General features: G+C 58.4%; 7 protein-coding genes across 7 annotated transcripts; 5 read left to right on the forward strand and 2 right to left on the reverse strand.

Moving 5' to 3' along the window:
- The first annotated feature begins 227 nt into the window (after positions 1 to 227).
- Positions 228 to 1,684, forward strand: J3D65DRAFT_628795 (uncharacterized protein). Its single transcript, XM_066800666.1, has one exon. The coding sequence runs from the start codon at positions 416 to 418 to the stop codon at positions 1,235 to 1,237; it is 822 nt and encodes a 273-aa protein (XP_066653442.1). The 5' UTR covers positions 228 to 415; the 3' UTR covers positions 1,238 to 1,684.
- Positions 1,685 to 3,328: 1,644 nt separating this feature from the next.
- On the forward strand, positions 3,329 to 5,074 carry J3D65DRAFT_420686 (uncharacterized protein). Its single transcript, XM_066796103.1, has one exon. It carries the CDS (start codon positions 3,431 to 3,433, stop codon positions 4,946 to 4,948), a length of 1,518 nt encoding a protein of 505 aa, XP_066653443.1. The 5' UTR covers positions 3,329 to 3,430; the 3' UTR covers positions 4,949 to 5,074.
- Positions 5,075 to 5,645: 571 nt separating this feature from the next.
- Positions 5,646 to 6,486, forward strand: J3D65DRAFT_420662 (uncharacterized protein). Its single transcript, XM_066796102.1, has one exon. The coding sequence runs from the start codon at positions 5,759 to 5,761 to the stop codon at positions 6,305 to 6,307; it is 549 nt and encodes a 182-aa protein (XP_066653444.1). The 5' UTR covers positions 5,646 to 5,758; the 3' UTR covers positions 6,308 to 6,486.
- Positions 6,487 to 8,283: 1,797 nt separating this feature from the next.
- On the reverse strand, positions 8,284 to 9,046 carry J3D65DRAFT_420692 (uncharacterized protein). Its single transcript, XM_066796104.1, has one exon. It carries the CDS (start codon positions 8,956 to 8,958, stop codon positions 8,356 to 8,358), a length of 603 nt encoding a protein of 200 aa, XP_066653445.1. The 5' UTR covers positions 8,959 to 9,046; the 3' UTR covers positions 8,284 to 8,355.
- Positions 9,047 to 9,133: 87 nt separating this feature from the next.
- J3D65DRAFT_668887 (alpha-l-fucosidase) lies at positions 9,134 to 11,539 on the reverse strand (the record flags this gene model as incomplete). The annotated part of the gene is made up of 2 exons (XM_066803146.1): positions 9,134 to 11,395; positions 11,444 to 11,539. 2 exons carry the CDS (start codon positions 11,537 to 11,539, stop codon positions 9,134 to 9,136), a joined length of 2,358 nt encoding a protein of 785 aa, XP_066653446.1.
- A 2,138-nt stretch (positions 11,540 to 13,677) lies between these two features.
- On the forward strand, positions 13,678 to 14,610 carry J3D65DRAFT_556210 (pectate lyase-domain-containing protein; the record flags this gene model as incomplete). Its single annotated transcript, XM_066797260.1, has 4 exons — positions 13,678 to 13,987; positions 14,037 to 14,162; positions 14,224 to 14,403; positions 14,459 to 14,610. 4 exons carry the CDS (start codon positions 13,678 to 13,680, stop codon positions 14,608 to 14,610), a joined length of 768 nt encoding a protein of 255 aa, XP_066653447.1.
- A 6,192-nt stretch (positions 14,611 to 20,802) lies between these two features.
- J3D65DRAFT_421162 (mitochondrial carrier domain-containing protein) lies at positions 20,803 to 22,357 on the forward strand. Its single transcript, XM_066796106.1, has 3 exons — positions 20,803 to 20,813; positions 20,870 to 21,981; positions 22,116 to 22,357. Exons 2-3 carry the CDS (start codon positions 20,993 to 20,995, stop codon positions 22,162 to 22,164), a joined length of 1,038 nt encoding a protein of 345 aa, XP_066653448.1. The 5' UTR covers positions 20,803 to 20,813; positions 20,870 to 20,992; the 3' UTR covers positions 22,165 to 22,357.
- The last annotated feature ends 978 nt before the right edge of the window (positions 22,358 to 23,335 follow it).

A 23,335-nucleotide genomic window follows, 5' to 3' on the forward strand; every position in this document is an offset into this window, starting at 1 on the left:
AGACGGTGCAGTGGTGGAGGACGACAAGACGCCGCGCCGCCACGTCTCGCACAGCATCAAGTCGCGGCGCTCCGTGTGCGTGCGCGGGCAGGGGATGAATCTGTTCATCGACATGGCGCACGCCAAACCGTCGACGTGCTCATCATCCCCAACCTTTGCGTCGACTGCGCCCTCAACGCCCCGTAGCCAACACCGCTCTCATCATCATCATCATCATCATCATCATCATCATCATCGCCAACCACCTCACGCCAACAACCCCCCTGCCGCTGCAGACGACGACCTATCATCCTGCCTGTCCACCACAACAGCAACGTCCCTCCACCCCGGCGTCGACCTCACCCGCAACCCCACCAAACCCAAAAACCTCGCCTTCCGCAACCCCTTCGCGCAGCCCCCGCCGCCGCAGTGCGGCATGCGCTACACGCGGCCCGTCCGGCGGGCGTACGCGTGGCCGCGGCTCGACCGCGGGTTCGACGGCGTTGGTCGCCCGCCGCTGGATCTGGGCAAGGCGTTGCCGCCGATTCCGCGGGGAGCGGATTCCGGTTGTGAGTCTGACGAGGATGGTGCTTTTGGTGCTGCTGTGGGTGCGCGTGCGAGAACGAGGCCGCAGAGCTCGCAGCAAAGAAGCAGTGCGAAGCAGAAAGACGACGGGAAACCGCATCCGCATCCCCGCCGCCTCTCCCTCTCGCTCTCGGCGCTGCCCGACACGCCGTTCCTCGGCGCGCTCGACGTGTCGAGGCTGGCGGTGGGCGAGGAGCGCGTTTTCAGGCTACCGCCGCCGCCGCCAGCATCGACGACTACAACAGCGACGGCAACGGAGGAGGCGGCGGTCACGGCGTCGGGGCTGTCGAGGTCGTTTGAGCCGGGTGCGGGTAGAGGGATGAAGATGCGGCGGCACGGGTCGGCGCCGCAGCCCACGACGGCGACGACAGCGACGACAGCGACGGTGAAGGAGATGCAGGTGGCTAGCAGCAGAGGGAGGTTCTCGTGCGATGACGCTGCTTCATCATCGCGTCGAGGTCAGTCTCAACCCCACCAGCGCAGTCGCAGTCGCCCACCACCATCAGAGCCAGAACGCCCACACAGCCGCACCGAGTCAACGAGCCGCAGCGAAGGACAGAGCGCCGTCGATCAAGAAGTAGACGGCATAGCGCGGCGGCTGGCTTTTGCGATCAAGAATGGGCGGGCGAAGGGGACGCGCGCGGTCAAGGTGAGTTGGGTTGTGGGGTACTGAGTTGGGTCGGAAGAGGGGAGAGACGATTGGCGTATGTATGTATGCACGAATATACTGTGCGGTACAGGAAGTGTGTTCATGAGGTGGGCTGGAGACAAGCTATACACCAGATGGAGAGCAAGAGCGAAACGCATGGCCAACAGAGTTGAGTGAGTGGAGTGGGTATGAAGAGTGTTTGTCCATGCTGTAACTCTTTACTGGACCGAAGAATGAGGTTGCTTGTGTTGTCAGCACTCACTACTCGATGCCGCATCTCCCATTGCAACGACACATTCTTGCTCACAGCGAGGAAAGGCGTGCGGAGTGAACAAGCCGCATTGTCGCTCTTCCTTTGCTGTCACGGGATGGAGGGTCGCAAGCAAGTCAAAGCGTCGATGCGGCGAGTTGAGGTAGCTGTTAGGTATCAGATAGCCATGTCATGTAGTCGGATGTTTTCTTATTTCTGCGTTACCTATCTTGGCTTGCTGCGTCTGCCTTTTCATCGTCGCGGTGAAGAGGGTTCTTGACTACTGTACCTACCGTAGCTGGCCCGGCCCGCTGCTTGGGTCTTTGGAGTCACAGCACACTGATTGCCGTCTTTGATTGGCCGCGGCAGACGGCAGAGAGCGAAGCCAGCTCTGCAACTTGCACTTCTTGCGCAGTCGCTGGGCTACTACATGCCTAGGTACTGCTCGTGCGGCGCCGACGGCATGGACTGCGTCAAGGGAAGTGTCTCTATGGAATGCTGAGGTGTGGCGGTGCTTCGCTGTATGTGGGTAGATAAGGTAGCACACAGCCGGAGCACCCAGCCCACACCAACCCATGCCACCTCGCCGCCATTGGCGATGCAGACAAACACAGCATGACTACAGCACCACGGTGACTCCCTCGATGGCCGCCTCGACGCTTGCAATCGCGGCATGGAGACAAGGCCGCGGGCGGCAAAGCAGCTCTCGCGGCAGAAAGGACATGTGTTTCAACGGGCCAGGGCGGATTTCGCATCTGAACGGCGAGCACTCTATCTGAATGCAGGCCGACGCGAGCTTGTGGCTGGCAGGCAGGCAGGCAGCGAGGCTTTCTTTGGTCGCGTCGTCTGTCTGTCTGTCTGTCTGTCTGTCTGTCTGCGATGAGTGCTGTGGTAGGTGGTAGTCGGCGCGATGATGGCGCAGTCGGGCCACAGTCGGCGCCAGTAGTGGCAGAGCACAGCACGCAGCGGCAGTGGTCAGGGCAGGGCAGGGCAGGGCAGGGCAGGGCAGGACCGGCGATCAGAGCAAACAAACGTACGGTGGCGGCGGGCAGCCGCTAGCTAAGGTAGGTACAGAGGCGCAAGCAGGCTCGCAGCGCAGCGCAGCGCAGCACAGGGCAAAACGGCGCGATGGCTTACCGTACCATGGCAGCCTTGGGCGTGCGACGGAGCGATTTGGGCGTGGAAAAGGGAGAGACAGACTGGAGTTGAAAAATGAAATGGACAGAGGCGGCGGTGACACAGACTGGAGGCGTGGAAGTCAGGGCGGGTGATGGATGGCGTGGAGAGTCGAGTCGAGTCGAGTCGATTCGGTGGACGCACTGGATGGGTTGGTCTGAGGCCGCGCGAGGAGCAGGACGAGCCGTGAGCCGTGATGCTCGTGTTGAGCCAAGGCCGAGTATTGGTGGTGATGATCTGGGGAGCGGAATGGAAATTGGACGGCGAGGGGAGGGCGAGGGGCGAGGGGACGGATGATGTGGAGAAGTGAATGAAATGGATAACGGAACGGCGGTGGCCATGAGCAGCAGAGCAGCGAGATGTCGATGGAGTGTTCAGGTTGTGGCAGAGGGCGGGATGGGATCCTCGCGTCTGGTCTGGTCTGGTGGGTGTTGGTGGGTGTGGGCTAGGGGCTGGCTTGACGTAAGCAGTGATGGGGACCGGGACCACAACCCTGAATCCTGAATCTCAAGCGAACATCCGCCACTGCTCTCGACCATCAACACCCAAGGAACCCAACCACCAACCCCCATCTCCCACAACCCCATTCGCCGCGCATTGTCGCCGTGCTCCCGCTGCAGCGCGCACTCGCTGCCTCGCCGCGTCGCTGACGCCGTCGCTGTTCTTTTCTGCCTCTCGACTGGACGCGTCGCGTCAACGCTGCTGTCGGCTTGGCATTCACCTCAAGCCAGACAGCCCGCCACCTGACACACTGAACAACTCCGACTTCACTTCAATCCGCGTCGCCCACCATGACCTTCCATCAAAACTCTCTGCTCACCTACTTCCATTCCAACCCACACCCTCCCCCCATGCAACCAGCTCCTGCCTCTCCGGAACTTCCGCTCCACCAGCATTCCTCGCAGCACGTCAACATGTCTCAGAAGCCTGACGACAGACCATCCAAGCCCAGGTCGTGGTCCATCCAGAGTGCCACCACCGACGGCACCGAGGGCAGCCGCCCCATGAAATCTCAACCGGGCAAGCGCTCAAAGCACTCGTGGGAGTACGTTGTCGTCGATCCCACCGAGGATGAGGCTCCGCCGCCCACCGCCAGCAGGCTCCAAAAGGAACTCTACAGCTCCTTCACCAACAACTTCCTCGGCCCACGAGCCCGTCGCACCCGCGCCGGCGCCGGCCAGAGCCAGCCCTTTCACTACAAGGACGGCTCCGACTCGTCCAACTCCAACACGGCCTCGGAGAGCGCCTTTTCGTCCAACAGGTCAAACTCTGCCATTTCCCCGGCCAGCTCGCCCGCGCCCCCTTCACGCCCTGCCGGTGCAGTCTTGCGCAAGAGGAAGGATTCTGTAGCCCCAACTGCCGACGCTGCGCCTCCGCGCAAAAAGTCCAAGGGACCTGACCCCCCCAAGGCTTCCCCGCCCAAGGACGCCAATTTCATCCCCATCAGGCAGCCATTTTCAAATCCCCTCAAATCACTACCGTCCAGCCCAGAACCGCCATCTGCCAGCAATTCTCTGATGAATGGACATGACGACGCTCCTCGTCACGTTACTTCCAAACCCCAGCCAGCTGCCCGCAAGTCGGCAGTGTCCGAGGACGGCGCCACCAAGACGCCCAAGCCACTCAAAAAGACCGACACCAAGCCGTCACCAGCGCTTAGCTACAACAGCGAGCCTCCCGACAAGAGCAAGAAGGACGCTTCGCCGATGACCGTCGACAAAGACATGCCCAAGCCTAAAAAAGCCAAGACCGGCCCCGCCGGTGCCGCAAAGCCGCAACCCAAACCGGCGTTACAACAACAACATGCGCAGAAGCGCGACTCGCTGCTCGAGGAAAACATGCCCGTCCACAACAAGCAGCCGCACCAGCGCCAGGCCCTCCAGCAGTCCAACCAGCAAAACTCGGTCACCACCACTGCCAAGCAATGGAAAAAGCAAGCGCAGTCCTACTATGCGCACTCGCCCACGCGCGCGGAGCTTGCCGAGCAGCTCGAGGAGATTACGCACCGCGGCATCGCAGGCGGGCCCTGCAACTACAACTCGTGGACCGAGTACCGCGCGGCGTGCGCCGCCGAGGCCGCCTGGCAGGAGCGCGACCAGCAAGTCGTCGAGCGCATGCTCGACAACCCGCACGTCGTCTCTGTGCTGAAGCGCCTGCGCGAGCTCGACCACGAGATTGAGGCTGAGCGCAGCGCCACCGTGGCCGCTGCCAAGGCGGTGGGCAAGACGGTGGCCAAGGGCGGCGTCAAGGCCAAAGCAAGCGGCGGGAAGAAGAAGAGCGTCGCAGCAGCCGGCATGGGCGACCGATGAAGAGATGGAGACGGGCATGCAGAGTTGGCTGGGTGACGGACGGAACTTGGGTAAATTGGCGGAGGAAACTCGCGGAGGAACGCGGGCTTGGTTCTGGCGGTGGGTGATGAGACACGAACGCGTCGCCGATCGACCGACTGTCTTGCGCCGCCGCAGAGTTGGAAATGACGAAATGGCGAGCAGCGCGCAGCAGCAAGCAGACAGCAGCAGCAAGCAAGAAAGCAAGCAAGCACCTACCTATTCGCCAGCAGCTTCAATTGGAAACGGCCGAAACGTGCGACGAGACGACCAACATTCCAGCGCGGCCCCTCGTTCGCTTAGGAATCCTCTTCACATCAACACACGGCCCAAAGTGGCCGCCGCGCACCGGGAGGGCTTCACACATACATGACGGCATGAGGGGCCAACGGGGCCCAAGCCACCATCCGTCGCTCCACCCATCCATCCATCACATCTACAAAAAGCAAAAGCGCCCGAAAAAAATAATTAGGAAAAAAAAGCACTGCGTCATCACACCAACACCATATTTCCAACACCCCTCCCTCCCTCCCTCGACCGCAGCGCGAATTCGTCTCCTGGCATGAGCGGCGCCGCGCAAGACGAACGAACGAAGTCTGAGGTGACAGCGAGCTGCGGATGAGCGACGGAAGCAGAAGTAGTAGAAGCAAAAAAGGTGTGCAAAGTCTCACCTCGGCGATGCATCAGGCTCCCGTTCTATGCGGTATGGGGTATTTCGGCGCCCGCGATCTGTCTATCTGTGTGTGTCTGGCTAGGTGGGTGGGTGGGTAGACTTCTCTTTTCTTGCTGGCTATGCTTGCTTGCTTGCCTCTTTTTACTTTGCTTGCTGCTGCTGCTGCTGCCTCTTTTCCCTTTCCTACCTCTCTCACTGTCTCTCTATCTCTATTTCTTTCTCTTTCTTTTTCCAGGGATGAGCGTTTCGTTGCGTTTTGTTGGTGGCGAGCGAGCGGTGGAAAAGACGATATCACAGATAGGCCGGCTTGCCGCTGGCCGCTTGGCGCACACGCAGACAGCCACCCCAGTCAGTCAGTCGATTGCCGCGGCGAGGCTGCAGAGACGGAGACTGAGACAGGCAGGTCGAGCACGGCCGCAGAGGCGAAAGGGCACCCAGCGAATGGATGGACGGACAGACGCCTGCGAGTCTCCCGTCGACAGACTGCGCGGCGACGCGGCATCCTCCCTCTCTTCTTCCTGCGATTCTCCTCACCTCGCATGCGCGCCATGGGAGGCGGACGGACGGCCGGCCAGACGGACAAACGGACAAACGAACGGAAAGGCGGACGGACAGGCGGACAGATAGATTGGTGTTTTTCCTCCTTTTTACAATGGCGGATCAATTAGGGGAAAAAGGTTTATGCTGGGCTGGGCTGGGTTGGGGCTGTCAGACAAAATGTCCAGAATCTTCTTGCTTCCTTGCTTCCTCTCTTGTTTCCTTTTTGTGTTTGTATTGATACGAGCGAACAAGACGGCGAAAGAAGCGAACAAAGTTGAGGGAAGAGAATGGCTGAAACAAAGGGAGAAGAACGGGAAGGAAGCGAAGGAAAGGGAAGGGCAAGGCAGGCAAGACGAAGGGAGCGAGTAGGAAAGGTATCTAGGATTGAGGATCTAAAGAGGGCGATGGCCTACTTACTACCCTACCGTACTCTTCCTTCTCTGGCAGCCGATTCAAGAGTGAGATTGAAATTTAAATGGAAGTGGATCAGGGAGGCGATACAAGGGAAGGGAGCGAAGATGCATATCTACACAAGATACTTAACTGCACTTGAGGAGAAAAGAACCGCGCAGAACTTCGTAGCCAGGAGTAGTATGGAAAAGAAAAGCGCTCGATTGACGTACACAGCTGCTTGCAATTCCATGGCGCTCTTCTACGACAGCGTAATGGAGCAACCCATTAGTCTATCTGTCTCGCCGGGGGACTTGGTGCTGCCGTGTATCTTCTACTACCTACCCCTACCCCCTCTATGTAACGTTCTGCCCTACTTACCGGCCGGTACTCTCTCTTACTTCCTCCTTCTTCCCCTCTGCTTTCGTCGACAAAGATGACCAACCGCATACACTCTGCTCTGCTCTCCATACACCACACCACACCACACCACACCACGCCGCCGCCGCCGCCGCCGTACCCGCACCTCGTGTCGCTGTAACGGCATGCGCACTGGGTGTCTGTCTGGCGTCGGACGCGTTGGGGCTTTGGAGGGAGGTAGTCTGTTGTGGTTGGTTGCTGGGTTCTTGTTATACTTGCTGTGGCGTTTGTGGCGTTTGTGACGGCTCTGTGGCGGTGCATCGTTGTGGGTGGGTGGTGAATGAGGTGGGCGTTTGGCTGCCGCTATTTTGATGTCTGCTGTGGCGCTGCACTTGGATGTAGGTGAGGTACTTATCTAGGTATGTAGGTGAGTGTGGCCGCATGCAGTGGCAGTAAGCGGCTCTTGTATACCACCGTGACGGCGAAATGGATGATGCATTGGCGACTCGTATGCGCGTCTCTTCATCGCATGTGTGGTGATTTTGTCGTTCTCTTTGGTCGTAGCGGTTAATATTTGGATGGACATCTGCCGCCGCTCTTCTTGTCGCACTGCTGCTGCAGCAGGTCGTGATGCGCCACCATAGCAGGCAAACAACATAGACCCAGCCAAAAGCTCCTGTCTGGCGCTCGCGACGAGTCCTACGGTCAGATGGAGCGAGCACGCAAGCCCAGTCAATCAGCAAACACGCACTAGGTTCGTTCCCTTCTCACAGGTTCACTTTTGGCGAGGAAATGGACAGGCTGCTCGTGCGATTGAGGATGCTGTCTTGGGATTGCGCCAGCAGCGGCACGCGCGCACATGCGGTTTGGAGCTCGATTCGAATTCGAATTCGAACGCTCGCTGGTTGCTCGCTTGCTGTTGCGGCGACTCGTGGAATACGCAGTGCGTCAGTCAGTCAGTTCAGACAATTCTGTTTCTTACGTCCTTCCTTTTCTCTCTCCCACCATCTCTGTCCACTATCCACCGTCCATCGTCCACCGTCGCTCGCCACAGGGAACAAACACCCAGCAAGCCTCAACGCCAGAAAAACACCATGATCTTTGCGCGCAGAGTGAGTTGAGCGGTTGGTTAGCGACGACCCAACACACCTCGCGCTCTACGCAAATCCGTGCACCAAGAACACCACTGTGAGATGCGAAAGCCAGCCAGCTGACCAGAAGAGAGAAAAGGAGAAAGAAAGACAGCAAAGAATAAAAGAGGAGAGAAAGCTCGCCGGTTAGGTACTCAAGGTAGGTAGCCAGCGACCATCCGTATCCACATCCGCGTCCGTTGCGCCTGTCAGTCAAGAAGTCACCTTAACCACCACCACCACCCTCAGAGCCGCCTAGCCAGCCGCGCAACACTCACTCGCTTGCCCACTCGCCCTTACCGCCCGCCCGTCCGTCGGCAAACTCTAATTTTTGGGTTCCTGTGTGTCAGTGGGTGGCGACGGGACGGGACGACACGGGCGCGCGTAGCGCCGACGGGCTGATTGATTGGCCAATGGGCTGGACAGTTACGAACGAACGAACAAACGACCACTGAGCGGCTAGCGGATATCAGCTTTTCCGGGCGCCGAGTACGGTCGCTTTGCCGCGAGAGGAGGTGGTGGTGGTGGAAAAGCGACGTACCGTTACTTACCGCAGCGTGGCCGTGGATCGGATAGGGCCGCGCTGGTTTGTGCCGGGCCGTACTGGGCAAGTGGAGGCGCTTTGGAGAGCCGGCGGGGAAAATTGCGAGTTGCGCGGGTGATTGAATCAGTCGGGAAGCTTTTCTGGCTTGAATTGCTGAGAGGGGCTCGTCTACTGCGTTCGTGGCGGAGTGAGGAGTTGTTGGTCCCCTTTTCTTTCCTTCCTGTTTGGGTAGTGTTGTTGCTTCATCTTTTGCCGTCGTCATCGGGTCAATGTGCAGCGTGTTGCGGTTGCCGCAGAGTCGACTAGTCGTCAGTCTGTTGATGTCGCCGACAAGCACGTTGGTCAATGGAGCCATGGCTGGGAAAGACTTTTTGCTGTGTATACAGATATGGCTACATGATGAGGCGGTTCTTCCAGGCAACAGATTATACTGGAGCTAGCCCTCAAGATCTTTCGACGGCTGCAGATATTACCGATTAAGTGCCTGATGTGAACCGCATCATTGCATATGCACATCACATGCCCACGGCTCACGCAGCGTACCCAATCTTCAGCACCCAGCAGTACTCACCCTTGCCCGCCATTTCCTTGGGCCAGCTGAAGCTGATGCCGCCGTCGCCGCGGCTCCACTTGACCTCAATATCCTCGGTCAACACGGTCACGATGTCGCCGTCGTAGATGGGCAGCGGCGCGTGAATCACAACGTCCTGTCCCGCGACCGGCTCTTCCAGGAACAAAATGTAGAACGCGTCGTTGGTCTGGGTGAAGCGGATGTGCTCGCCCTCCTCGGCCTCGATGAACCAGTACGTCGTGTTGAAGATGGCCTCGGCGTGCTTCTTGATCCACACGCCAGCGGCGCGCAGCGCCTGCGCCTCGACATCGACAATGGTGCCGTCGGCCTTGGGCCCAATGTCGAGCAAGAAGTTGCCATTCTTGCTGGTCATGTCGACCAGCTTGGCGACGACGGTCGACGCGTTCATGTAGTCCGAGTCGGGCGTGGCGCGGTTGTAGCCGTAGCTGTACGGGTCCATGCCCTGGCTGCTCTCCCACTTGCGCGTGCTGACGCTGCTGAACGTCAGGTACTCGGGCGTACCGAAGTCGCTGCCCTCGACGATGCCGCACCGGCTATTGATTGTGATTTGCCGGCCCAGCGCGTTGGCCTCGTTGAACCACTTTGACATGAAGCCCGCCGACCCGTTGGCCGCCCCGCAGTCGCACCACATGATTTCCGTCTCGTACTTGTACGCCAGGATCTCTTGCTGCGGCACCTGTAGGTCCTCGATGTAGTCGTCGATCGGCACCCGTCCCGTGTACGGCTCCTCCTCGCCCGTGTAAGGATTCCGCGCTAAGATGCCGGGCCAGCCGAGCGAGTCGGCGCCTTCGTGCGTTGCGAAGCCATACTTGCCAAAGTCTGGATTGTACCACTCGGGCATGGAAAAGTAGGTGCCGCGATGGAGATGGGGCTGGTACTTTTTGGCCGCGTCAAAGACTTCTTTCAGCACGTCGCGCTTTGGGCCGTAGTTAAGCGAGTTGCGATTGGTCGTCTTTTCGGTATCAAAAATGGCAAAGCCGTCGTGGTGCTTCGAGGTCAGGACAAAGTACTGGGCGCCTGCGGCGTCGAACAGGTCGACCCATTCCTTTGGGTCAAATTTGGACGCGGTAAAGTTTTGGAAAAAGTCGTCGTACACCACGTCGGGCCCAAAGGTGCGCAGTCCATACTCCAGCGAGCCCGACTTGTCGGTGGCTGGGTGGTGCGTGTAGAACCAGTACCACTCGGCATAGACTTCGTATGGGGTGGAGTTGCCCCAGCCCGGCACGGCGTACGGGCCCCAGTGGATGAAGATGCCGTACTTTGCCTTGTTGAACCAGTCTGGAGACTCGTGAAGAGTCAGACTGGACAGGTCCTCGGTGTAATTCTTGAGGCCAAACTCGTACTCCGGGAAGGTAAAGGATGACGTCTCGCTGGTGCTCATCACCTTGACCGTCGCCGTCACATTCGACACCGAGTCAGCGACGACGGCCACGTCGACTCTCTTTTGGTCACCCGGTGCCAGACGCTTGACTTTGGCTTCCTTCACCGTCTTGACACCGGGGGCCTCGAGCGAAATCGATACCCCAGCGCCAAGGACCCAAGCGGGACCAGCGTTGCCGATTGTGATTTCCACTATCTGAACACTCGTGTCGCCGTCCATCCTCTTTTGCGTGGGCCGAATGTTTTGCACAACCAAGCCAGAAACAATGTTGAGCGACATGGCAAAGACGTGGATGCGGCCGTCGGTGGTATTGGTGGTCGAGGGGAGTTCGACGGCGGTCAGCGTCTTGGCGGGATTGACGGCTTTGGTCACCTCGAAGATGTGCGTCGTGTTGTAGTCCGACTTGTTTTGCATGAAGCGCGTGGGGAAGATCAAGTCGCCCTTGTACATGGTCAGAAACGCCCACCAGGGCTCCGCTCGGATCTCAGTCTCCAGCGTCGTGTTGTCAGCAAAGCGAAAGGTGACATTGTTGGCGAGAATGGTTTCCCTCGAATCACTGGCGACGAGGAATTGGACGCTAAAGTACTGGTCCGGGGGGACGGGAATCAATTGGCCTTCGCACACAATGTTGTCATATATGGTGAGGTTTGACGCCGGAAAGTTGTAGTCCGTTCCTGTCTGAGGCGAAGAAAAGGTGCCGGTATATCCAGCAAGGTCGGCGACATTGTACGATTCAAAAGCGCCGTTGAAGTTGGCATCACCGGGGAAGGCTCCAAAGGCGCGGTTGTTTAGGTATTTGGTGAGTGGCACGCGAACGACCTTGCGAGTTTCAACCAAGATTCTGGCATCAATCGGAGCTCAGCTTACAGTGTCTTTCCCTCCTGGAGTCGAAGTAGTTGTTAGCGTAGCTGCGGACAAGACCGCGCTAGTCCAAAGGTAGAGATTATACAGCCGCAAATACATGGCGCAGCAAGCGACCAGGAATATCTTGATCACCCCCATCTCGACGACTGATGCTACTCGTCTTTTACACTGACCAGACTCCCACTCTTCGAATCAACGTTCGACCGAATGTAACGCGAGGTGGCTACGTCGATAAGGGAGATGTCGGCGCAGCGAGAGGCGAGCCGTGTGCCGCAGCGGGGGACGCAACGATGCGACCCCCGCGGTGCGTGAGGTGCGCCCAAGTAGCTGACGTCGTGGGCATTGGCCGTCGTGTTTAACGGCGGCAAAAGAGCTCGTGATGTGAGTTTTGACAGCGCTGCGGGGAGAGAGGAGCATATAGGCGCAGCCCCTCACGGCGCGCAGTGGCTGGCGAGCAAAATAAGGGCGAGAGGAGTAGGAGGCATTAGACTCCACCAGGATGCTACATGCGTTGCTGATCGATGCTGTTGAGGAGAGAGGTGGGATGAGGTAGTGACAAGCGGAGAGATTGAGCTCGGCACAGGGACCGCTTTACACTGTAAGATTGGCCTGCCTCAGCCATTTGTAGGTACCGCTCCAGGGTCGCCCGGATCGTTATCAACAGGCACTGAAGAGTTACTCATGTCGCCGTGGTCAGGATGAGGCGCGTGCAACAGAAAGCCTTGCAACGGCAGCCGTTTGCGAACCGACTCTTTGGTCTTGCTCTTCTTCAAACTCTGGACAGCAGCAGCGGCGCGGTGTTTTTCTGGTTTGCCGACAAGATATCCGCGCGGTAGGGATGGTGATTGACTTTGCTGGACGGGAGAGGTCAAAGTATGATAGCTGTAGCGTTGCCGAGTTTTTTACCGCCATGTTACTCATGCATTGGATTACAATACAGCCATGTTCCGGTTGGGCTAGCGTGGGCAGGTGAGGTGGATGCCTGGGTGCCTGGCGGAGCGTCGGAACCGGAGCGGAAGTCCCGTCGCAGGCGCTAAGCGAGCGGTCTGCCTCGCCAGCTCCGCTGCTCTTCTTCTTCTTTCGTCCCACTCCACCTGCACTGCCATCCGTTTCAAGGCGCCTCGTCCACATCACCAGTTCTCGCCAGTCTCCCCTGATGCTGCCCGCTGCCAGTGGCATGGCAGGGTCATTGTTTTTCCCCTGGGCCTGAGGTGACGCCCAGAGCTCGGTTGCATCGTCACCTCAGGCACCGTTTGGCCCTGCATGGCTGGCAATGACTTCAGCGCTCCACCACGAAATTTGGCCGACGCCTCTGTGAAAATCTAGCATCAATCCATCGGCCTGCAAAAGACTCGAGCAGACGCCCTTCTCCCCGCCGAATCTCGCCGCCAACTCGTGAATCTGGAGCGCCTGTTGTGGAAAGATCACTCGCGTCTCTTTGCGCGTTTCCCCCCACAGAGCAATGTGGATCTTGTCCAGTCCGTCTCTTTCATCCGTGCATCGTCTCGACTCCATTTGGACTTCGGCTACGGCAAGGCCATCGAAAATCTCTCGCCAAAGGCTTGGCGGGGAGGTTGATGTCGCCGCCATGCGGTCTTTCTAGACCCCGAAAAGATAGCCGCCGCGTAGGATCCGCGCCTGCACCTGTTTCGTGCTGATGAGGGCCAAGAGAGTGCCAAGCGCCCCGAAAATGCTTCAGCGCTGGCAAGCCGCTGCCAAGAACGGCGGAGGGGACCAATTGCTGTCATACTCCCGCCCTGACTTCTACCAGAGACCAGTCAGCGTGCGTAGCACTGTGGTTCTTCCACCTACCGCGAGCCTCGAACGATTCAGCGTTCTGCCCAACTCGGAAAATCAGCCACCGCGCTCAGAGTACCGCTCGTGTACTGCTCTTTCCACTTGTTTGATCCTTTGCCATGTTTCATTATGTCCCCATCACGTTGCACGACGTCGTATGGAGAAGCAGTGACCATTCTTGGTTGTAGGCTCGCTAAAGGATGGAGTTGGGAAGTGTTTAAGTAGAGCCGCATCTTGCAGAGGAAGTTGATTCTCCAGGCCTTCCTCAATCAATCACTCTCTACAATCGTCACTCTCTTGCTGTGCAAGACTGTCTCTCAAAGCCCACAATCTTTGAACAATTCGTCAATTGTCCACTCCTTTCCAAGACCAAGATGCAGTACTCCATCCGCTCCCTCGCCGTGGCTGTTGCCGTCATGGCTGCTGGCTCTGAGGCCTTCATGGTCCCTCGTGAGGCTGCTCCCACGCTCCTCGCCCGCACTCCTACCACCCCTACTCCCACTCCCGCCGTCACCGGCGCTGCTAGCGCTGCCGCTGGCTTCCCTGCCTCCTCGGGCACCAGCCAGCTCGATGCTCCCATGACCGTCACTGGCAACTTTGACGGTGGCATGAAGGCTTTCGGCCGTGGCGTCTCCTGCTCTGGCCAGTCCGAGGGTGGTGACAGCGACGCCGTCTTCGACGTTCAGGACGGTGCCACCCTCCAGAACGTCATCATTGCTGCCGACCAGACCGAGGGTGTCCACTGCCAGGGTAAGCTCTCCAATCCCAATGTGCAAGGCTTGATCTAACTATTCCCCAGGCGCTTGCACTATCAAGAACGTCTGGTGGGTTGCCGTCTGCGAGGACGCTCTCTCCATCAAGAAGCTGGATGCCGGCAGCACCGCCTATGTCATTGGCGGTGGCGCCAAGGGCGCTTCGGACAAGGGTGAGTACAGCCAAAGGACCGACGAAAGGTGTCGAGCAATCAAACTGACTCTTGCTTCTAGTCATTCAGCACAACGGCGCCGGCACCGTCAGCATCTCGGGCTTCCTCGCCGAGGACTTTGGCAAGCTGTACCGCAGCTGCGGCAACTGCGACACCATGTACGAGCGTCACGTCATCATCGACGGCGTGACCGCCACCAGCGGTGACATTCTTGCTGGCATCAACCCCAACTACGGTGACAGTGAGTACCAGGCGGCCTTCGTGACACTGGACTATCGTGTTGACTCTCTCGATAGCTGCTACCATCACCAACACCTGCGCCAAGCAGGTCGAGACCATCTGCGAGGAGTTCCAGGGCACCGACGACAACAGCGCGGAGCCGTCTTCCAGCGGCTCGGGCCCCAGCACCGCGTGCAAGTACGCCCAGGCCGACGTCGCCGCCTGCTAAGCTCTTCACCACAACGCTACTACTGGGAATCATTTTTGCTTCATCCAACAATTTTGCTCTCATGAAGAACGTTGAAGCAGAGGAGAAGGCATCAGAAGGCGCAGGGAGAAGACGGAAAGAATGGAAAGCTTCTGGTCTTTCATCATCATATAATTAACCAATTTTTGTACATATCTGCAAAGGACCTGGTGTCTCGCAGGCTGTTGCCCATGTACTGTACAGCGCCACACTTAGACAAATCGCAGCAGCATTGGCCAACCAACGAGTGTTGAAAGCTCTTTCATGGTGACTTTTGGAAATGCTCACTGATGCGGACATACGGAGTTGCTTGCTTGCTTGGCGCCGCTGCGGCAGTGAGCGGGCCCTCGCACGTCCCCGATATTCGTCGGCGTTGCCACATTCGTCGCGCTCCTCTGCATGCATCATCTCTTTTCCGCCGCCAGGGACGGACGCACAACAACGGCGTCCCTCCACCCTCCACCTCTCTTCGGCCACAATTCCGCCAATGTGCGTTTCAGCCTTGCCCGCGCGTCGTGAGACACGCCTCCTCCTCACCGGCGCCCTCTCTCTTGGCATGCACGGTGACAGGAGTGCAGAAAACGCCGCTCGCATGATTGTTCGCAGCAGCGCCGCCTCTCACAATCTCGCTGACAGCTTGTCGTCTCGTCTCTTGAGGTCATGCGCGGCGTCGGCGCTTCTCTCCATCCCATCAACAAGCAAGTCAGAGCCAGCCGTGGAAAATGCCGCCAACACGCCAACACGTTGGCGGGCTGTGCGTGGGGAGTGGACGACGAAGACGAGGTGGGCAGGGACAGTGTTGATCAGTCTATAGGAGTACCACCGTCCACCACGAGCCCACGACAAATGATTGCTGGATGGAGAGTCCCCGCCTGTTCTGCACAGACGTGGTAGATCCTCTTCTCCTACAGGTGTGTATTGTGGCTGCTCTTGGCGTCGGCCACCGACGTAGGTCCTTGGGAGAAGTCGACGCGGCCGTGCGTCTGGCCTCATGTCCATCGCGGTAGCAGCGGTATCGACGAGCTCGTCTCGTGGGCGGCGACGACATGGTTATGGTCGCCGTCGAGCATTTCGACGGCGGAGGAAATCTTGGCGGCTGCTGGAGTGAAGTGTCTACCCTGCTGCTCCAGGTAGACCTATCTACCACAGGGAAAACTTCTCCCATGATGATGGAGTTCTGGAAGCACAGCATCGGCTGTCAAATTGCCACCGCTCGCCCAGCAAGGCTCCAGGACAGGACTCAGGTGTCCAAGATCCAATCTCAGGCCAACGTGCCAATCGATTCATCAGTCATCTCCCAGCCCACCTACCGCCATCAAGGTGACCTGCTGCCGCTGGCGGCCTTTCTTGATCTCGTTCGGAGCGTGCCGAGTCGACCGACCACTCTGTGCGACTCTGCCCTGCCCATCAACTGACGATCGTTCGTACAGGAGACTCAAGACTATTATTGCCCAGCAGATATGCAGAAGTGTAACAAGCGGGGACGGAAGTCAGGCTACCGGATCATGGCCGAGTTCTTTGTCTTGACGGTAGACGCCGAGGCTGGATGGCGTGTTGGCTGGAGGAAACGGAGGACTGTTTGGCGCAGAGCGAGTCTTGTTGAACTCCATGCCGTGCCCATTGCTCGCACAACAACCTCCTCCCTCGGGCCACTCAAACCAAATGTCAAAGCCCCATCAACCACCGCAACAACACGCAGCAAAAGCCGCAGCCGCAGCATCTCCCCCTCAGCGGCCATCCGTCGCCGGCCATCCATCAACCCACGCGCCTCCCCCAGATCCCGCTCAGACGTCGACGAACGTGCGCGCTGCGGTGGGTGCGTTCAGCGTTGGGTGACGTGTGGAGACGGCGGCGCTACGACTCACGGAACGGGAAACGCCCCCTGATGATCATGATCGCAGCAGCGGCGGGCAGGGGGCAGCATCGCGTCGCTGCGCACAGAGAAGCGCCGCGCCCGCACCCATCGATGACGATCGGCTGCTTCGGTTAGAGTGCTGGAGTGTGGGTGACGTCGTTGTTGGTGTTGGCATCGAGTGTCAGTAAGAGCGCGTCCGAGGGTCCCGTATGAATATAGACTTTGAGACTTTTTATGAGTCGTGAGTCGTGACTTCTGTTGTGAGAGACTGGCGGTGAGGCAGATGTCTTTGATTCTTCGGAGAAGCGCCGAGTCTTCGCTCGTTCGACTGCGCGCTCACATTGAGGGATGACGCAGTGAGGCAGTGATTGACAACAGGCCATGGATGTTGTCTCGCCGGCCACGCTCCCATCCTCCACGCAGACTTTGAACCTACGTCTCAGAACTCCGTGCTGGAGGCTCTGTTTGCTTGCTTGTCGTTGGTGGCCACCATCACGCTCGATTTTCAGCGGCACTGTTGGGTCCAGCCAGAGTCGCACCCGTACTCACGAGCAGCAGTTTGTGCGACACGCCTTGGGCAGTTGAGAGTGGAGGCGTTTCTCGCAAACTGAGCGCAGCTGTCGACGGCGTTTCTTCCAACAACAACAACCACCAAACGCCATACCATCGCACCCACGGCTCAACGACCGAACGTTCCCAGCGGGCACGCCGCCCTCTCGTCCGCCACCCAATGCACCCATCACATCACCACGCATACCTCTGCTACCACAGTGCAGCGCAGCGCGGCAAACTCACCCCACCTGCGCCGTCGTCCTGCGCCGTCATCGTCGTGGCGTCGCCAACACAGCCAGATAAACACAAAGCATGTCGTGCAGACACGGTAGGATAGGATAGCGTTTGGGCGGACGACGGGGGCTAGCAAAGCTTAACGCAAAGAAGGTTCAGGGGAAGCACGGAAGCCGCAAAGTTTATCGGCTGGACGCCAAGGCTCTCTTGCGCCTCCCGTTGCTCTGGCTGGCTGGCTGGCGCTGTTGTGCAAACGTCTATACGAACGGACGGTAGGTTGGTGAAGTAGGTGGGTAGATCTGGCTCGTGTCGTCCCAGTTTGCGCCGCTGAGGTACACTCGCGATGGGGAAATGGTGGTATGATGACGCTTTGCGTGGTGTTACAGTGACAGTAGCGAGGGGAACCAGGCCCCTGCCGCCGTTTTTCTTTTTGTCGTTGACATCTCGTTTGGCTGTTGCGACGACCGCAACAGCGCATTTCACTTGCTTTTCTCAGTCTCTTCCACGATGAATTTCATCCGCGTCCTCTTCATCGTCATTTTCACTCCATTGCATTTCTTGAGAGAGAGACAGTCTGGCAGTGCGCTCCGGCCTCTTGTCGGCTTCATTTTCTCAAGCCTTTTTCCTGGGCTCTGCTTCAGTCACTGTCAGGGACAACGCCACACCCGTCACATTGCGCCATCTGCAAAATCCAGCCATGGCCGAGTGTCTGGGTCTCGACGGAGCCAAGTCCCGCCTCTTTCGCGCGGAGGCGTTTTGGTCATTGGCCCGAGGCAGACGACAGAATCTCCGAGGCCACGGCACAATGACGCGCATGTGACAAAAGATCCGATTCCCAGACGTTTCAAGACAGCAGCGGGACAAAGGGACGCGAAGAAAATCTCACCACAGAAATCAGCGCGCCATCATCGCCGGTGCCAGCAGCGGTAGCGCGCCGTCTTGGCACTAAGTCGTCGGAAAAGAGAGCGCGCGGAAGCGTGGTGTGGTGGCGTCTGCAGCGCGTGCGCGGCTGCCCCGTACTAGGTACGTGTATAGGTCGTCCTGGGCTGGCGATGCGTTATTGCCTGGAGGCCTGGTGTTTTGGGAGCGGGCTTGGCGGAGAGAGGGGAGGGAGCACACGCAACGCACCCGAGGCGACGGGACGGAGCTCGATTCCGGGTTTGGGGATGCGGCGGGCCGCAAGGCGCGCTGGCAGCTATTTGGTGCAGATTCTGGTCGTCGCTGGCTGGCTGGATTGTAGGTAAGTGGCGGAGGGAGGGAGCCTAAGGGGACTTCTTGGCGGCAGTGGTGATGACGGCCACTGTGGATGACATGGGAGACCTCGGGCGCTGTGCCGGAGAAGAGTTTTCGTCCCTCTTTTACTGACCTGGATGTTGTGCCGCTGAAGACGCCGCGAACGCAGGCAGTGTGGACGAAGACGGCGCTGCGAGTAGATGCCAAGATGCTGCGACCAGAAGGCGACTGTTTTCCGGCGGCTGAAACATGAGAGGTTTGATGGATCTGGACCCAAGTCCTCTTTCACGAATGCTGGGTAACGAGTCGGTCTTCTGGACTCTGTGGCTCGCGTAAAACAGACGACAGAACAAGCAGTGCTTGCTGGGGTACTTTCGCAGATGGTGTCGAAAGGAATGGTGACTCGTGGAATTGCGACTGCGCCCAAGGACCACTCGTTCGCTGCCACAGTTGCGCCTGGGGAGTTTTCATCCGCTGACACAGCTGCACCTGGGCGCTGTCACCTCTTCGTCACCCACTGTGTTCTCAAAGTTGACATTGGACAGCAGTATACATGCCGACTTTGAATCAAGGGCTGATCAAAATCGTGCTCATATTTCTCTCCTGCCCGATGGTGTCTTGTTTGATCTTTTCTTCGCCCGGCCGGCCACAATACGTGCAGACACGGCACGGCAGTGCCTGAGAACGTTTGCAGATTGACGCGGACTTGACTCGGTCCACCGAAGGTCGGAAAATGACAGAAATCCTTTCGAGGAATCACGAAAATATCCTCGCACAGTCAAAGAAGGAGCATGGAAATTTTGGAGCAAGAAAGAAATCATTCGACAAGCTCATCTGCGGGCTAGCTTGAGCTTGCAAGTCGAGCAGCAGGCGCAAGCATTTGTTCGGCGCAGACAGGGTCTGGGTTCCAGCATCGACGACAGGACAGAGGCGACGTGATCCCTTGAAGCTGTTGAGTACATGCCGTTCCAGAAAGCGGCAAACGATGCCGTCCAGACATTGATTCCAGCGGCTATTCGGTCGCGTTACAGGCCGGCTCACAGTTCGTCCAAGAGCGACGTTGAGGTCCAGTCGGTTTCCATTGAGGAAATTCAGAGAATGGAAGACAATATATACCAAGAGTCGGGTAATCAAGGGATAGACATTCCGCAGCTGTCAAGCATCCCAGAAACCAGGTTTCGCCGATTCCTTTATGTATCGGCGGATTCTCGACGCGGTTGAATTTGAGCAGGGCAGCGTCCTCGGAGGAGGTCGTCGGGAGTGCGGGCCGCCCCGGCTTGTCGAGGCTGTGTAATCTTGGGATATCCCACCTCGTCGTCGACAGCTGCCGTAGCACAAAGCCGGAGCAGAGGCCGGGGGTAAAAGTGCAGCCGATCGGCTGCGACGGCTGGACTCGTAACGATTGATATCGAAGCAGGATCAAAGTCGAACCGTTGGACTATCGAGGCATGCCGACCTGACCCGATGGCCACTCCATCGCCAGCATGGCATTACTGGGGACAAGGTGCGACCGGGACTGCGGGGAAGCAGGTCGGGATGGTGTTGAGAGACCAGCGAGCCAATAGCGTCGCCGGCTTTGTTACCCGCACAGTAACGGATGACGCGAGGTGACGTTCTGACAGTCCAACTCCAACACTTTGCGACCCGGCCAACTTCATGAGGAACCTTAACCGGACTGGCCTTTCACCCTTTGTCTGACCATCACGCGCGCGGGCACCGCCGGACCGCCGGCTCATGCTGTGTACGTACCTTGACGGCCATTGGACTGCTCTCGAAGCTTGAGCTGCTGCTTGCCGCAACGTCGTCGAGCTTCCCCGCACTTCCCGCCTTGCCTAGACCTCACGAGGAGAGAGGGGTTGATGGTACTCGACGCCATGTCTTTCCTGCTGCCTTCATGACCATCGCCAGTCTTTGTCGACCAAGTATCCAAGTCGTTCGTCCGTCTAGCTGTCAGAACCGTTGGCCGTCAGCGCCAGCGGCACCGAACAACGCTTCTACGCAGATCGGCCCCCTGGTCTCGACAACGTGGGCCCCAACTGGTACGCCGTCTCCCGTAGCTCGTCTGCTTGGTCGACACGCGTAAAAAGTACCTTTTATCACAGCGGGAAGAGTCGGAGCTACCTGACAAGCCTCGACTCCCATGCCTTGATTTGATTGAGCCTGCATGTTTCATTCTTCATTCGTCCATTCCCAACATGGCCTTTCTGCTAAATAAGCCCCAACGCCTGCCGCGCTGTGTGCTGACTTGGAGCCTCACATGCCCGCACCTGCCGCCGGCAGATACGCTTAGACCGCACCTACCTGTCCTATCGTACTTACATGTACACCACCTGCACCGGCTGGCGCTGACCTGATTGACCAACGTAGCCCGACCAAATCCTCCTGACCGAAGCGAAGGGATCCACTTCGCCTGCGTACATATATCCCTGGCACGCCAGGCCAATATATCCAACAGTCTTTGCCCCGTCCATCCTTACCACCACATCGACCATGTCCTCCGCCGGTTCCTCAGCCTTGGAGGCTGCGAAGCGCCAGTCGACCGCCGCTCTCAACAGCGCCAAAGAGTCGCTCAACGAAGGATCCCAAGCCGTTAAGACCGCCGCCGAGAACCCGAGCAGGGCCACGACCGACTTTCTGCACACTCCCTGGGTGCGAGCCTCCCTCCCCTTTGTCAATGGCGGCCTCGCGGGCATGACTGCCACGACCGTCATCCAACCCGTCGACATGATCAAAGTCCGCCTCCAACTGGCCGGCGAAGGCATCAAGGAGGGCCCGCGACCAACGCCCTTGTCCATCACAAGAGACATCCTCAAGCAGGGCAAGATTGGAGATTTATACACCGGCCTGTCCGCCGGCCTCTTGCGACAAGCCGTATACACGACCGCTCGCCTCGGATTCTTCGACACTTTCATGCAAAAGCTGACCAGGCGCGCCGACGCCAGCGGAAAAAAGGTTGGCTTTGCAGAACGCGCCGGCGCCGGCCTCACAGCAGGTGGCCTGGCGGCCGTGGTAGGAAACCCGGCCGACCTGGCGCTGATCCGCATGCAATCGGACGGGCTCAAGCCAGTGGCCGAGCGGGCCAACTACAAATCGGTGGTGGACGCGCTGGCACGCATATCCAAAAACGAAGGCATAACGGCGCTGTGGGCGGGCTGCAATCCGACGGTGGTGCGGGCCATGGCGCTCAACTTTGGGCAGCTGGCCTTCTTCTCCGAGGCCAAGAATCAGCTCAAGGGCTCGTCGCTGAGCGCGCGCAACCAGACGCTGACGGCGTCGGCCATCGCCGGCTTCTTTGCGTCGTTTTTCAGCTTGCCCTTTGACTTTGTCAAGACGCGGTTGCAGAAGCAGACCAAGCGCCCCGACGGGACCTTGCCTTATCGCGGCATGTGGGATTGCTTCAAGAAGGTGACCAAGGAAGAGGGCATCCTGCGCTTCTACCGCGGCTTTGGCACGTACTACGTTCGCATCGCGCCGCACGCGTAAGTCCTCCCTCTCCGTTGTGGATTTTTGAGCGGGCTGCCACGTCTGTGGCGTTGAGCCCTGGCGAGGTGGTTTCGTTGGGCCATGAGGTTGGCTGATGATGGACGATTGATGACTGACCGTGGCACAACAGAATGGTGACCCTAATCGTCGCCGACTTTCTCGGCTTCGTCACAAAGTAGAGAGACGCTCCTCGTACGACGGTCGAACCAACGCGCGCGCGATGTCGGAGGCATTTTTTCCTGTTGAATTCCTACCCCTTGTCAAATACAGTACACACCCATGACAAAGTACACACTCAACCGTCCGCTCGGAATCTCGTTCGACTGCTAGTGCTTTTTCGTTGCCGTTGCTACTGCTGTGCGTTCTGTTGTGTTGTGTGGGATGAAGATGCGGCGGCGGCGGCGGCGGCGTCAACGTTTTTCTGTTCCGGGTTCGGTCTTGTTGAATCGCGTTGTTGGAATGAGGTGAGGTGAGCCGGACATCGGACGCCCTGTCGCGCGACGGAGGCTGCCGTGGCGTTGGGAGGCGGTGCTGTGTCCACAACCAAACCAAACCAACACCACCACTACCACAACAACAACAAGATGCGAAAACGCCATCGTCCATCGCCTCCCGATCGGAAGGACGCCCGTTGTTGGCCCAGCTGCGCGGTCTGTCTGACTGGCTGGCGCTCGGGCGCCGTCGCATCGGACTGCGAGGGGCCGCCGCCGCTGTGCGTTGCTGCGCTGCGATGCGCTGCGCTGTGCTGCAGTGGGCCGAGGAACTGTTGATGAAATAACGTCACGACGGTCGGTGCTGCTACTGTTGGGACTTTTCTGTCGTTTGTCTTTCCTCGTTCGCTTTTTCTTATCTTTTCCTGTCGTGTTTCCGCTCTTTTCCTGTTTCTTTTTCTTTCCTTCGTCATTCGTTGGAGTTTTGCCGTCTTTTGCACCGGTCCAGAGCGAGAGAGGATGAGAGGGCGCGCGCACATATGTGCTGCTGGCTGTTTGTTGGGTAGGTGGATGGGTTGCGTTAGATCACGGTCTTGCTGGCTGATTGATTGGCTGTTGGGCCTCCTATGCTGGGCAGGCAGGCGCGCTGGTAGTGCATGAATTGATCTCGTCATTGAATAAAGGCAGTCAGTCCTTTCTGCGCTTTCACTCTGCACCTGGAAGGCGTTGGCGTTCTCGGAGCTGTTCCATTGCTCTGAAGAAGAGGAGGCGCAGCGATGTATGTGGATGAAACTTCGCTGTGATGGTATAGTGGCTGCTGCTGCTGCTGCTGCTACTGCTCAAAGCCGTCTTTACGCCGAGCGTCGTTTCGACTCATAGCTTGATTGGTACGCCGTTGCCTTGAAGAGAGATTCGCCAG

Source organism: Phyllosticta citribraziliensis (genome assembly GCF_038025025.1).
Source record: "Phyllosticta citribraziliensis strain CPC 17464 chromosome Unknown J3D65scaffold_8, whole genome shotgun sequence".
Lineage (NCBI taxonomy): Eukaryota > Fungi > Ascomycota > Dothideomycetes > Botryosphaeriales > Phyllostictaceae > Phyllosticta > Phyllosticta citribraziliensis.

What these genes read in the sequence shown, in the direction of transcription:
- J3D65DRAFT_421162 (XM_066796106.1), top strand. Translation starts at nt 20,993, where the DNA reads ATGTCCTCCGCCGGTTCCTCAGCCTTGGAGGCTGCGAAGCGCCAGTCG. An exon ending in GTTCGCATCGCGCCGCACGC is followed by an intron (nt 21,982 to 22,115) that starts GTAAGTCCTCCC and finishes GTGGCACAACAG; the next exon opens with AATGGTGACCCTAATCGTCG.
- J3D65DRAFT_420686 (XM_066796103.1), top strand. Translation starts at nt 3,431, where the DNA reads ATGACCTTCCATCAAAACTCTCTGCTCACCTACTTCCATTCCAACCCA.
- J3D65DRAFT_628795 (XM_066800666.1), top strand. Translation starts at nt 416, where the DNA reads ATGCGCTACACGCGGCCCGTCCGGCGGGCGTACGCGTGGCCGCGGCTC.
- J3D65DRAFT_420692 (XM_066796104.1), bottom strand. Translation starts at nt 8,958, where the DNA reads ATGGCTCCATTGACCAACGTGCTTGTCGGCGACATCAACAGACTGACG.
- J3D65DRAFT_420662 (XM_066796102.1), top strand. Translation starts at nt 5,759, where the DNA reads ATGCTTGCTTGCTTGCCTCTTTTTACTTTGCTTGCTGCTGCTGCTGCT.